The 15,425-nt window shown below is 42.2% G+C and overlaps 1 protein-coding gene across 2 annotated transcripts in view; it reads left to right on the top strand.

Moving 5' to 3' along the window:
* LOC124711483 (cytochrome P450 6j1-like) overlaps positions 1–13,672 on the top strand; it is a 53,802-nt gene extending 40,130 nt beyond the window's left edge. For both annotated transcript variants that reach the window (XM_047241592.1, XM_047241593.1), the window contains exons 4-8: positions 14–273; positions 1,288–1,399; positions 3,008–3,226; positions 9,868–10,119; positions 12,331–13,672. In XM_047241592.1, the coding sequence (XP_047097548.1) occupies positions 14–273; positions 1,288–1,399; positions 3,008–3,226; positions 9,868–10,119; positions 12,331–12,503 (1,016 nt within the window). In that variant the 3' untranslated portion in view covers positions 12,504–13,672. The remainder of the gene's footprint in view (positions 1–13; positions 274–1,287; positions 1,400–3,007; positions 3,227–9,867; positions 10,120–12,330) is intronic.
* The last annotated feature ends 1,753 nt before the right edge of the window (positions 13,673–15,425 follow it).

The raw sequence follows: 15,425 nt of genomic DNA, 5'->3' as shown, positions 1-15,425 counted from the left end.
CTTGTTGTTGCAGACAGCAACGTGGATGTGCACGACCTGATGGTGTGCTACACGACAGACGTGGTTTGTTCCACGTTTCTGGGCGTGAAGGGCGGCGCCCTGCAGGACCCTAAGGCTCCCATACGGCAGAGCCTAACTAGGATGCTTCGAGACGACTTGGTGGGCCGTCTGGCCCAGTCTATGAGCTTCCTGGCGCCCAAGGTGTTCGAGAAACTGAACGTCAACATCTTCAATAAGGAACTCGAGGATTTCCTTTCCAAGACCACTCAAGAGGTATGGCTTCAAAAAATGAGTTATTACAAGTCTTCGACTGCCCAGCATCTAAATTCTATTATAAAATGTTATGCGAGACATGAAGGTATTACGTAATCAGCATACGAATTTCACAGTTACACTGTTTGACATGCTATCTCAATAGTGATGGTATCTCCGATGACGTATTAATTATGTAGATATTTGTCATTTTCTGTAATTGATAGTAACCATATTCACATTAATTAACTATAAAATCTGGTACTTGTCTTCGTTGTTATCCTCCGCTTTTCCACTTTGAATAGACAATCTACAAAGTTCAGTTTCGTTTATAAAGATAGCGCCTGTTCCTAAATAACGAGGGATTTTTTAAGTTCTTTCCTCCTGCATTTTTCATAGTAAACAAGCAAACTCTTCCACAGTAATTAACCAACTTTCACAGAAACACAACTTCCTAGGAATGCAAAAACATTTCTGTTACAACTGACTCGACAAAGAGTCCTAATAAACTTTTCGTCCCGTCAAGTAACAGACAGAGAAACAGATATATTACAGTTGTAAGCAAAGAGTCTGAGCATTTAGATAACTGGCCTCGAAATTATTTAAATTCACTTTTCGCAAATGTGCATGACTATTATAAAATTTAGTGAAAACTCTGTTGATAAAAACTTTACAAAATTAACATTTATGCTTTTCCTTAATTAAGTACAAAATTGTTCAATTCATATCAAATTAAAGGAGCAGAAATTGATTTACACAAAGTTGTTTTTAATAAATGAACTGATTTGAATCGAAGGGTTCTTAATACGCATATTTGAGCTTAACTGCATCATAACTGAAACGCTCCAAAAACTTTGCCGATTTAAATTTAGCTTCGCATCGAAATTTCATAAATCTTTTCTTGAACAGCTGACTCCCCAGGTGTGAACTGGTAAAAGCAGAAAGATTTCAGACAGGTGCTGTTTCGTTTATAGCCACTGTATGGTGTGACGTTACCATGTCCGCTTTCTGATAGCTCTCTATCTCTGTTTGCAGACAATGGACTACCGCAAGAAAAACGGCGTTGTGCGAGAAGACAGCATCGACCTGCTGATGCGCGTCCTTGACGAGTCGAAGCGCATGGTGGACGAGACTGGTCAGGAATTCAGTACGTACTCTCCTGACACACCACAGTATGCCACTTCTGCTATATATGGAAAACTAAGTAGGAAATTCCTGTTTAACCCCTTGGGAAACTAATGTGTAGGAAAACTAATGTGTAGGTATGCGTTGACCTTGCCATTCTTGATCTTTTCGTGATCTTGCAGTTTGCTGGTATATAGCTTTGAACAATATTTCAGCCCCAAGTTGGCAAGTTATTTGATCTGGTATCCTTCGTTAATAGCACTATACGTAAATCATTTGGGATCATAGATTTATTATGCTTTCTAATTAAGTATAAGTCTTTTATGCATCAAGTTGCGATTACACGAATTGGAATAATGTACATCAGTGTGCACTCAGTTGAAAGACAAATGGGTTACATAAGTAACGTACCTCATAGCTGTTTTTACTTCCGCATGAATAATCTGCTTTGGTCCGTGATGACGGTTACTTTTTAAAACTTACATAATATCTTACCGTGAAGTTTTTGAACAAAAAATATGTAATGTCCCTCATCCACAAACTAAGCTTTCAGAAGTTCAATAGTTCTACTGGATTTTTTGATACTCTCAGTTTCACTTTCCTCAGTATTACCTTTTACAACGAGGCGAATCGAACAGTGGCTGGCTGACATTTACTCATGTATGTTACTGTCACTGCATTTCATTACCTGGCAGTACATATTGACGATGAAGCATCTTGTTGCTTTCACACTGCCTTGACTTTTCTAGAATTCTCCAAATAAACCGAAGCTGACCATATACCTTCCCAACCATCAACATTACGTTCTAGGCGCTGCAGTCCTGAACCTCACGACTGCTACGGTCGCAGGTTCGAATCCTGCCTCGGGCATGGATGTGTGTGATGTCCTTAGGTTAGTTAGGTTTAAGCAGTTCTAAGCTCTAGGGGACTGATGACCTCAGATGTTAAGTCGCATAGTGCTCAGAGCCATTTTTTGAACATTACGTGTTCGTTCCACTTCATTAGCTTTGCAACTCTATGTGTTACGGAGGGGTTACTTCAAGCTGTTGTTACACGAAATCCCTGTAAGCTCGGAAGAGGAATTTGTTGGTGGGGTCCTAGCTACACGTCCTTCTGTTCAACAGACAACAGGTGTTACAGTGAGACGGTGGAAAATTTTATTCACTCATTAATGAATATAGGATATGGTCGGTAGTCATTTTCAAGTTTATGTCGATTAAACAACGAAATATTCGTTTTGGTTATTTGTTATATTGGTACACTATACGTAAAAACTCATAACAGCCAAATGAAAATATACTAACTCCTGTGTGTCACCCTGCATGATGAGAAAAGGAAGCGGCCATCCTTTATGAAGGAACCACCCTGGCATTTACCTCGACTTGTTTAGGAAAATCACGGAAAAACGAACTGTGGCGGCTCTATGGGGATTTTAACTGACATCTTTCCAAATGTGACTCCAGTGTGCTAACCGCTGTGCCACTTTGCTCGGCACATCGGACGTTTCGGTGATGTTAATGAAGGAGTATTATTGGCCATTATGAAAGGTCATTACAAATAAAGCAGGTGAAATAATTTGTTCAGTGAGAGACGGTGGAGACGTAGAATCTTTGTTTCTTTTTGTGGCCAGAATTCGACCAGAGGGACGTTGTGGCGCAGGTGCTGAGCTTCCTATCGGCTGGCTTCGAGACCTCCGCCTCGACCATGATGTTCACACTGTACGAGCTGGCCCTGAACCAGGAACTGCAGCAACGCATCCGTCAGCAGGTGAAGGAGGTGGCCGCCAAGCATGGCGGCATCACGTATGAAGCGGTCGCGGAGATGACCGACCTCATAAACACCGTCAACGGTGAGTGTCTCGTCATTTATTCTTTTATCCTCTAGAGCTAGAAGGAAACACACAAATCTGTAGCTACAAATATACACTTACAAATCACCACACAACATCCACTGGGTAATTATAATTAAATTGACATTGTTCCGACTGCTGCAGTGCGGGATGTATACATCGCAGGGTGCTGAGGCATCGTAGGTATGCTCGTTAATCGATGCACTGTCAGAGTACGCTGAAAAAATATTAGTTCCACGTCCTGCCACCAGGTGAAAACAAGGCGTTGTAAATGTGAAATGTTTCCTGTTTTGGAGTCAATACACTGTTTGACTCTTGGCGACATGTGTTGATTTCTTTTGTGAAGTGACTGTTGGTGTAAAGTGTTAGGAAGGTTGAGGTTTACTATACAAAACGCACAGACTGTTGAGAAGAAAGACACTACACTTCTGGTAAAGAAAGCTGGCAATAGCAGCGCTACATTTCTGGAATATCGCCGACAGAGACAGCTGTGAGGAGGCTCCATGTCATTAAATGGGCCAAAGAATGTGATCAAGAAATCTGAAGCAACAAGTGAATTAGGTAGTGCAGCAGGAAGAGAGAGGCGGCCCATTTCCATGACAGTTGATGATGAAGTTGTTGAAGCCTCAGATTCTGCAGCCAGTGCTCAAGCTGCATCACGGAAATTGTCTCTCCAGTGATCAGCGGTTCGTAAAATTTTTGCGACGCATTTCACACCGATATCGCTATAGGATTCAGAATGTGCGCCAAATGCAGCCACCAGATAGGCTACAAAGACTTCACCTTTCGTTTTTTGGCACTCATGGAAATGGATGACACGTGGCCTGGGAAAATTCTTTGGACGGACGAGGCACATTTTACTCTGAACTCTAACGTAAATGCACAGAATGGTCGCATATGAGGTTCTTCTCCACCACAAGTTGTGCAGGAGAATCCAGTGCACTAAAGTTATGTGACTGTGTGGTGGGGTTTCATAAGCTCCTTCATTTTCGGTCCGTTTTCCTTCGAGGAGAAGGTATCTCATGTCCCTGTTAGGTGTACATTGATATCTGCACATTATAAGGATCTCCTTGTGCAACACGTTTTAATATTTTTGTGGGATCTGAAATTTAAAAACCTCTCTCACACCGGCCTGATTCAGCTTCACTGATCAGGATAGTAAAAAACATGCGTATATTAAGGGAATTTTCATTCACAAAGCAGGCTTATCACATTCACGCAGTTCAATACTGTTCTATCCTGATTAAATTGAGCTTAACTTAAATTCTATACGGCAGTGAAGCAATTTCGAAGGCTCGGTGCGACGAAAATTGTCTGTCGATCTCCTGAAAACATTTGTAATAATTATTAACTTCCGGTGATCACTTGGGGAAGACCGGAGATCTGCTGGTAAGACCGTGTTAGCCCATTTATTGAAAGTAATGAACCGGATATCTTGAGCGTACAAAACGGCAGGTTCGTCCAGTGTAAATCAGACGTTCCCCACTGATCCCGTGCAACACAGCGTAGTAAGCAGACACTGTCAATAATAATCAGTTAAATAATACGCGAACACACTTACTTTAGTTTAGTTCATGTATTAAAGTCCTTCTCATACAGAATCTCATGAAGATGGCGACTAGCTCAACAATATACATATACATCTTCGTTCTTTCACGGCTAATCGGCAAGATCTGAATCATGCTTTTCATAAGAGAAAACATAGATAGCAGAGAAGCTATTCCATGGAGTAAATGTACGCTCCAAGGAATAATAGGGCTTGAACTACTTTGCATTGATAATCATCGTATATTAAAGTTTAGGAATCGGTAAGATAAGAAGAGATATTCCGAGATAAGTACTGAGTTATATAATGTATAAAATTTCAGAAAATATCGCGGAGAGACCGCTGCAAGAGACATTACAACGTGATTCCAGCTTTGTATGAACTCAAGTGTGTCCACACAACTATTCCCATGCAGGATAGGATGACACCACATTTCGCTTGCTAGGTGCAAAATTTGCTTCGACAAACCTTCGGTAACGACCGCATCATCTCTAGGCAGTTTTAAGAGGTGCGGCTTCCAAGATCTCCCGACCTAAATCCTCGCGCCTCTTGGTTGTTGGAATAGCTGAAATATGGTCTCTATCAGGGATGTATTCGGATTCTTCCTGATCTGAAGGATAGCATACGACGACATATGGTTGTAATTACACTGGATATGCTGTGAGCAACTGACGACCATGCCTTGTTACGGATGCAGCATGTTGCTGAGTCGGGAAAACATATTGAACACATGTAGTAACTTATAACCACATCCTAATAAACGTGCTAGAACCACCGTCATCATGTGTTTGACCCTTCCTCACCTATTCCTGCACCCACACCATATTTTTCTGACTGTTTCCAGCGCTACATTTTCACCAGTTGGTAGAAAGTGGAACTATAATTTTTTTCAGCATACTCTACGGGCGCACGAATAGCACGAATATATCTACGACGTTTCAGCGCCGTGCAATGCACAGCCTCCACTGCAGCCCTCAGTTTAATTACAACTTAACGGTACATCTACCTTTACGCCTCACATGCCACCATATGATGTTGGTGACGGGTACGTAGTGTCCTTGATGAATTTCATTTTAAGGGCACATTTCCGTGCCTTGCGTTTCGTCTTCTAACGCTGAAGCCATAACCAGAGGCTATAAAGACTCAGGACAGCTGCCGCAAATTTAAACAAGGCTCTGAAAGAAAGTTGAACCATTTATATGTTTCCACGCAACGGACAGTTTGTGACTCAAACGCAAGTTTATCAAAATAACTAAAAAATAAAAAAACAAATTCATTTACAAGGCGAAAAGGCATCCTTCGTTGGAATGGGGATTGTGAGCAGGCAGTAAAATCGTGACATGAGAAATTCAGAACATGGAAAACTAACAAATCAGAACTTGGCATGCTCCTGGATAGATGAAAAGAAGCTTCAGAGTTAAACAGACCAAAAAAAAAAAAAAAGACATACGAGAGCAGTCAACTCCGTGAAACTAAAGAACATCTCCAAACAAACAATACGAGGTCTTCTTATAAAAACTTTTAGAACAAAGCTAAATGGATACCACCCCAAGATAGCTGCTTCAAGAAGGAAAACGGACAAGCCAAGAAAACTACAGAAACTTCACAAATACATTTATGAAAGTTCTAAATTGCCATCAACCCACAGAAAGGTGTATACCACAAGTTACCCTAAAACCCAGAAGACAACTGTTGCATGTCTTCTGTAACCAGCTAACCCGCAATCCTTAAAAGAAATTACTATGACCACGCAATAAATTTGGCAAACTGTGAAAATTCCATATGAGTGAAGAACCCCTTTAATATGCTCGCTATATAAAGAGGAAGACAGAATGAATGTTACGATTTATAGGGGGATTTCCATTCTCCCTGTCACGTACAACATTCTGTATCAACGTCCCCTGGACCGAGTATAGTTGCTACCTGGCTGCAAAATTGGTGAATATCTAGCATAGGTTTTGCCTAGAACAACCTTTTGTTCTGAAACTAATTCTCTAGCATCAACATATTTATAATAAGTAGGTAGATGGAGTCATAAGTTTTGTAAAATCTGGGAAGGAACAATAGCTTGTAACTCTCTCTCCCAAATTCTGAGAAAGGTCTTGACCTGAAAACCGCTGCAGTTGTTAGTGAAACACTAAGTGACACAAACACTAAGGTAGAATTCAGGAGAGAAATTTCGGAAAATTTTGGAACTGAATCAGGAGTGAGAGTAGGTGATGGACTCTACCACTATATTTCAACAGTGTGTTAGAAAAAGTAATCTAACAGTGCCGAAACCTAAAATAAAAGTTTAAAATTGACGAACAAACCAAAATAAAAGACCTGGTATTAGGACGCTCAGCTTTTGCAGACTGTCTGGTGGTTCTATGTCAGTGCAAGTAGTGCAAAAACAACAGAAATTCTTAAATAAACAGCACGGATAGTAGGACTCCAAATATCAACTGAAAAAAGTACATGCAGCTGCCTGGGAACCATAAATATAAAAACTAAATACGTAAAAATCGAGGGAATTTCTCATTTCAAATATTTAGACGAAACCAGTCTGGAAAGAAACGTGGAAAAGATTGGTTAGGAAATTTGTGATCACTTAGTGTAAACAACTTTCAGGGTTACGAAAGACATCTATAACAAAAAATGCATCGCAAAATACGCCAAACTGAGTCATCAAATGAGAGTGTCTTTACGGGACTGAAATACTGGTTTGAAACAGGAAGATGGACATTGAAGAACACGATAAAAGAGAAAGAAAAGTAATCAAGGAAATTTTAGGTGCAAACTATAGACTACTGAAGAGATTACATACAGGTCAAGACTAAGTAAAAAAATTGAAAACCATACCAATATTAATTCTGATATTAAAAAAGGCTAAAATATCATGGGCATATTAAAAGAATGGAACCAAGAAAATTGATTAGATAGGTCGTGGAATTCTACGGAAGGCGCAGTAAAGGTAAAACTGTAACAATAAAATGTTGGTGAAGTTAGAGAAAACCTAAAGCAATCAGAAGCCACACAACTGGCTATAGCAGAATAAATTCAACGTTTGGGTAGTTGGCCTAGCAGTAGGACCTAAGACGAGCGAAAAGCTTGGTCTGGCGAGCGGAAAAGATTACATTCTGAGATAATGACAGTAATATAGGCGAGAAGAAAAGCTAAAAGAAAACCCCTGTTCTCCAGTAGCACCCAAACGTGAATAATAATAATATTTATACCAATATTAATAATAATCATATAACATAATTTTCAAGATGCAACAAGTTTTTCCTTAGACTGGGCTACCCTAACTGCTTCTGAGTGTTTTTTAAAGAAAGTGTCAAAAATTAAGTTATGCAGTACTTTCATACCGAGTTAGATGGTATGTTCCCTTTAGCTATCCCCCACAAAAATGTGTTACGTCACTGCGAATGTGAGCTGATTGTGACTCCCGACAGATGTTAGTAATGTTGGTGATAATTTCGAAAAAGGAAACTTGAAGCGAAAACTTTAATCTCACTAGAGGACTTAACAAGATAGCCTAAAAGTGAACTAACTTATACGAAAAGAGACGGATACTTTGAAGCAATTATACACTACTGGCCATTAACATTGCTACACCACGAAGACGGTGTGCTACTGACGCGAAATTTAACCGACAGGAAGAAGATGCTGTGATAAGCAAATGATTAGCTTTTCAGAGCATTCACACAAGGTTGGCGCCAGTGGCGACACCTACAACGTGCTGCCATCAGGAAAGTTTCCAATACATTTCTCATACACAAACAGCAGTTGACCGGCGTTGCCTCGTGAAACGTTGTTGTGGTGCATCGTGTAAGGAGGAGAAATGCGTACCATCTCGTTTCCGACTTTGATAAAGGTAGAATAGTAGTCTATCGCGATTGCGGTTATTCGTATCGCGACATTGCTGCTTGCGGTGGTCGAGATCCAATGACTGTTAGCAGAATATGGAATCGGTGGGTTCAGGAGGCTAATACGGAACGCCGTGATGGACCCCAACGGCCTCGTATCACTAGCAGTCGAGATGACAGGCATCTTATCCGCATGGCTGTAACGGATCGCGCAGCCACGTCTCGATCCCTGAGTCAACAGATGGGGACGTTTGCAAGACAACAACCATTTGCACGAACAGTTCGATGACGTTTGCAGCAGCATGGACTATCAGCTCGGAGACCATGACTGCGGTTACCCTTGACGCTGAATCACAGACAGGAGTGCCTGCGATGGTGTAATCAACGACGAACCTGGGTGCACGAGTGGCAAAACGTCATTTTTTCGGATGAACCAGGTTCTGTTTACGGCATCGTGATGGTCGCATACGTGTTTGGCGACATCGCCGTGAACGCACATTGGAAGCGTGTATTCGTCATCGCCATACTGGCGTATCACCTCGTGTGATGGTATGGGGTGCCATTGGTTACACGTCTCGGTCACCTCTTATTCGCATTGACGGCACTTTGAACAGTGGACATTACATTTCAGATGTGTTAAAATCCGTGGCTCTCCCTTCATTCGATCCCTGCGAATCCCTACATTTCAGCAGGATAATACACGACCGCATGTTGCAGGTCCTGTACGGGCCTTTCTGGATACAGAAAATTTCGGCTGCTGCCCTGGCCATCACATTCTCCAGATCTCTCACCAACTAAATACGTCTGGCCAATGGTGGCCGACCAACTGGTTCGTCATAATACACCAATCACTACTCTTGATGAACTGTGGTATCGTGTTGAAGCTGCATGGGCAGCTATACCTGTACACGCCATCCTAGCTCTGTTTGACTCAATGCCCAGGCGTATCAAGGCCGTTATTACGGCCAGAGGTGGTTGTTCTGGGTACTGATTTCTCAGGATGTATGCAACCAAATTGAGTGAAAATGTTATCAAATGTCAGTTTTAGTATAATATGTTTGTCCAATGAATACCCGTTTATCATCTGCATTTCTTCTTGATGTAGCAATTTTAATGGCCAGTAGTGTATGTTGAAGCACGCTGTGTGTGTTAGATTACATATGAACATATCTACGAAAAGAGCGGGGGATTGGCCAGAATTGTACCACTGTTGTGCTGATGGACTCCTTTCCGTGTGCTGCTCGCAGAGGCCCTCCGCATGTACCCCGTGGTCAACTTCCTGGACCGGCGCTCGACGCGTGACTACCAGATCCCCGGCACGTCCGTGGTGCTGCCCAAGGACACTGGGGTGGTGGTCTCGGTGCTGGGCCTGCACTACGACCCCAAGTACTGGCAGCAGCCGCACCGCTTCATGCCCGACAGGTTCAGCGAGGAGAACTCCAAGGGGCGGCCCAATTACACCTACATGCCCTTTGGCGACGGGCCCAGGCAGTGCATCGGTAAGTACTGTACTTCCGTCACTCGCATAACAAGTTACGTGCATTATATGAGTTATTTCTGGAAATTTTTTGGGTCATTAAGTGGATTCATCACCAGATCACTAAGTTACCGGGTGCAGCATACTTCATTAAGGACGTCACACGATGAAACAGACATAGAAGGTCGTCATAATCTACTTCTTCTGCTGCTTACAGCCTGTTCCGTCTTCACTAGACCCATTCAGTTCAAATGGCTCTGAACACTATGGGACTTAACATCTGCGGTCGACAGTCCCCTAGGCTTGGAACTAGTTAAACCTAACTAACATAAGGACATCACACACATTCATGCCTGAGGCAGGGTTCGAACCTGCGACAGTAGCAGCAGCGCCGTTCCGGACTCAATCACCTAGAACCGCTCGGCCACAGTGGCCGGCAGAGCCACTCATTCCTCAGTCGTCCTACATCTCCCTTTCCTGTTGGTGTGGTACTGACAACTTGTTTCACTAGTTTGTCTTCGCCCACTCTGTTGATATGCTGTATCAATTTTATGCTTCATTACTCTAGTTTTGTTCATTTATGCAGTATACAGGATGCTTTCCCTAAAAGGGTTCAAAAATGGCTCTGAGCACTATGGGACTTAACATCTGTGGTCATCAGTCCCCTAGAACTTAGAACTACTTAAACCTAACTAACCTAGGGACATCACACACATCCATGCCAGAGGCAGGATTCGAACCTGCGACCGTAGTAGTCGCGCGGTTCCGGACTGAGCGCCTGAACCGCTCCCTAAAAGGGACAAACTGAAATGATCATATGGACGTATTCTCGGAAATGCGTTCCAAGACAAGTACATCCACCTGAAGGTGGAGGTACTCGTAAATGACCTTTGACAGCGCTGCTATTGGGTTTGTGCATATGTTCGTACCGTTTTTCCCTAAGTTTAATAAACACGACAGATACGTATCAGATGAAGTGACTAGGGGGCGTGGGAAACGACTTCTCAATCCAACTGCTCTATACGGTTTTTTGTCGGGGGCGTTATCATGGAGTAGCAGCACTTCCCGCTGTTTCAAAAAATTGCTCTGAGCACTATGGGACTTAACTGCTGTGGTCATCAGTCCCCTAGAACGTAGAACTACTTAAACCTAACTAACCTAAGGACATCACACACATCCATGCCAGAGGCAGGATTCGAACCTGCAACCGTAGCGGTCGCGCGGTTCCAGACTGTAGCGCCTAGAACTGCTCGGCCACTTCGGCCGGCTTCCCGCTGTTTTGCTGGTCTTTGTTGTTGTTGGACTGCGTCTGCAGGGCGTCTCAGTTGTTGACAGTAAACGTCAGTAGTGAAGTTACACCTTGGGCGGAACCAGTTCGTAGAACACCACACGGTCGCACCAGATGCATACATTATCTTTTGTGGACGTGCACAGCTCTTTGTACAGGGAGTTGCTGTTTTTCCATTCCTTTCCTTTCCTTCCGTTAGGATAAAGGCACCATTTCTCGTCACCGGTAACGATACGGGATAGGAATGGTCTGTGTTGTTCACAGAGCCAATTGATGACGAGCAAGCGGAGATTCACATATAGCCTCCCGCTGATTTCTGTGATTTTCACTTAGAGCATGCAGTGCCCATACACCAGACTTTCGAACCTTCCCCACTGCACGCAACTGTCGCACCATGGTGGAATGGTCCCAGTTCATCACATTCGCCAGATCTCGGGCATGCCGATGTGGATCATTGTGGATTAATGCGTTTAAACGATCTTCATCAAACCGCGAGGGTCTTCTTGAATATTGAGTCGCTAACGTCAAATGATCCTCCTTAAAAGGAGAAAATCATTTTCTTTTCACGCCCTGTCCAATGGCGTTATCCCCCCATTTCCGACATATTCTTGTGGCGGACACAGCACTGACAGAAAATGGATTTCTCCTTTTAAGTAGAACCGTTTTGACATTAGAGACTCCATGATCAGAAATATCTTCGGCGTTTGATGAAAATCATTTCAATGCATTAATACACAATGGTTCATGTCAGTGTAGTCGTGATTTCTATAGTCGTGGGAATCGAAAATTACCCCAGCGGTGGCAAACTGTTGTAAACAGTGAATGAGAATGTGTTGCTGATGTGCGTCTGTTATGTTTATTAATCTTGTGGAAAATCATCAGGAACTTATACACCAACCGAAAATTTCTCCATAGTCTTACAAGTACGCCTTTTTTATTTTGCAGGGATGAGGGCTGGTCAGATGCAGGTGCGTCTCGGCCTGGCGCACATCCTCAGCAACTTCGTCGTCGGCCCCACGGCGTACACGCCAGTCCCGCTGCCTCTGGACCCCAGGAACTTCATCCGAAGACCAGAAGGGTCGCTGGTGCTCAGCTTCCAACCTCTGGCGGCGCAGTGACACGTCGTGTGTAGCCAGTGTTCCACGTGCAGCACCTGCAAAAATGGACCGCCACTGTGACAGCTCACACGCCTGCCTTGCTTCAAATGTTTTCAGTTCGTTCTACTTACTACTGTCATGGATCGGTGGCCTGAAAGGAGCACTAAGGAAGTGCGAGGAACGTCCAGAAATCCTTCTCATTGCAGCCAGGAATTTACTTACATACTTCTTATCGAAGTCACATGTCCTGCTTCGTCAGTAACTAATGAAATTATCCTCGTAGAACGTATGCATATTCAGAACATTAGTTATGCCTGAGTGTTACACGTATCTACTGCAACAGGTAAATGTGTCTAGGAACTATGTGGCTGTAGCACAGTTTCAGTATATCTGTTCTTTCCTTAGGCAGGCTGAATGTCTTGTGTGTGCATGTGTATAAGTCATGTACTCATGCTGCTAGATTTCTTTCTTTCTTTATTATATAAGATGTCCTACACAGTGCGGGCACTCTTAGTATTTCACAGTATTAGTAATCGTTGCTAGCGCAGTCCAGTTACAATGGCACTGCTGTGTAAATATTACATCATAGGGCAGAGTTTAGGACTATAAATTGAGCGTAAGTCCCATTTTTTCTCTGAACCGTTTCATTGCACTGTATCGCCTTTCAAGAGCTCTCGAATGTCGTTAACTAATTCTGTTTTTAGAACAGAATGTAACAGTATTAACGACGCAACAAAATACTCGTTCCTCTGTGTACCATCAAGTTCCAGAAACTTTGTGTTGATAACTTGATTTGTTCATGTAGTATATAGTTCGTATTTCTTGAACACTCTGTGCATATGAGACTGCTGACAATTAAATTTTTGCCTATGTTTATCTCTCTACGAAGCTCTTGTAAATAGCAAGCATTGTAAAATATATTTGATCAGTCAAGTAGCATAAATAGTTTGTTGTGAAGAACTTACAACCCTTTCCACCGATTCCACTTTCCAGTATGTTAATGATGGTAGAGAGTTTTGGAGGCAGTCTTCTAATACTCTTAATAGGAGAATCTTGTTACAAAATGGGACACTCATACTTCATACCTATATACATCAGCTAAATGCATTTTTGTGGTCGACATGGAATACTGTATACGTAGCTATAATCAATCACAGCATAATAAGTGAAATAACAAAATAATGTTTTTTTTAATAGGTACATGTTATATTTTTTTGTCAATTCTCTGTGATAAGAGTAATGTAAGATACTTAAAGATTGAAATAAATCAATTTTTCTTAAAATGTCTGTGTATAATATAATGCATTTTAATTCCAAGTCTTTGTTTGATTCACTTCAGTATTAAAGAAAATCAATGAACAGTTTGACAAAACACGTACTTCCTTCCTCACTTCTTCCACTCGATACACGTTCTAAATGAAGCATATTGAATAATAAATAAGAGATATAAAAGGACAAGGACAATATTTCTCGGACTGATAGAAAGGCAATGTGCAAGTAATTTTTTTTACCTTATGTTGGTACATGTTACACAATGCAAGCCAAGCATCAGTTACGCTTTTGAAATGTATTTCAGTATAGAGGCCTTCAGAGTGTGTTTGTTTCCAATATATGATGCTTTCTTTGCTTTGGACGGTTTATTGATAACGGAACGATATCGAAAACTGATGGTTTAGACGCGTCCGCACCCGCTTCTTTGTTCTGAAATCAAGCGTTGGTGGTAGAATACGAACTGGTCATGTTTCTATTGGTGGAAGCGCACAGTATTTTGTGGATGGATTTCATTCTATTAGAAAAATCAATTCAATTAGAAATGTGTAAGTCCTGTTTGGGATCTAGGAAACATGAAGACAGTATTTGTAATTCTGCAATGATTATGAAATTCAGGTTTATCTAACAATAATAACTTAAAAATACTTGTTTGTTAAAAGCTGTACAAGAAAACACTTTTTCCCAAAATTTTCATAATAGCATGCCAGTTTTTTCGCCGTTTGGTAAAACAAAACTCTGTAATCAAACTTTCTTACAATGACAATTTTTAAGGGTAAGTGTAATCACGTATCAGTTTAAACAATGCGCTGTACAACATTCACCATCGTTTGTAGAAACAGTGCTGAGACACTGACCGCCGTGAGCTATGAACCATGCACGAGTTCAGTTTTTTTCTGTTTATCTAGAAATGGTACTGCATACCTACTATATGCCTGTGTACTTATTAGACAGATGAACTTATAGCTCTTACTCTCTGTAGGCTCTTCAAGGTTTTCTGATAACAGCTGGTATAGTTTCATTTATCCCTCTTGAGGAGACACTGGCATAAAGTACCACTGTCTGTCTGGACGAGAAGGTATGCATCTTTCAGTGAAGCAGGGCCGTACTAAGGAGGATACACTGGTTACTGTCAGATCACCAGAGTTAAGCACCATCGGACTTGGATGGGGGGGTGACGTTCCATGTACACCGAGACTGCTGACAACTCTCCCTTTGGCCTTAAGGCGGAGGAACTAGGAGGAGTGACGGCGTTAAGTCAATGATCACCAGTCTTGGCGCCAATATCCAAATCCCCTGCAGTGGCTCAACACTGTTGATGGTGATCCATTCGTCGAATGGGGACCTTAATCTCCACGGCCCCTTTGGTGCTCTTCGGGAGGAGTAGGCTATGTGCTGACGCCGAGTTTCACCCTCTCCCTTCGTGAGTATGTGGGTTTGCTATTCTGTCATTCTGCACAACGGATTAATCTGAGATGTACCCTTTACCGTATGGCTCCTGCAAGATGCGATTTCCACCCCCACACTACTACAGAAGTCAGACAGACGCTCCTAACGTTCTAAAGAGAAATGCCTGGAAAACTTTCAGCAATAAATATCTTCTGGAGTCGTCCCCTCTAAGGAAATGACACAAAAATTCACAAAATTTCTTACTTAACTAGTGGATACTTGGGT

This window comes from Schistocerca piceifrons, chromosome 8 (genome assembly GCF_021461385.2).
Source record: "Schistocerca piceifrons isolate TAMUIC-IGC-003096 chromosome 8, iqSchPice1.1, whole genome shotgun sequence".
Taxonomy (NCBI): Eukaryota; Metazoa; Arthropoda; class Insecta; order Orthoptera; family Acrididae; genus Schistocerca; species Schistocerca piceifrons.
This window is presented reverse-complemented; position numbering and strand designations above follow the sequence as displayed.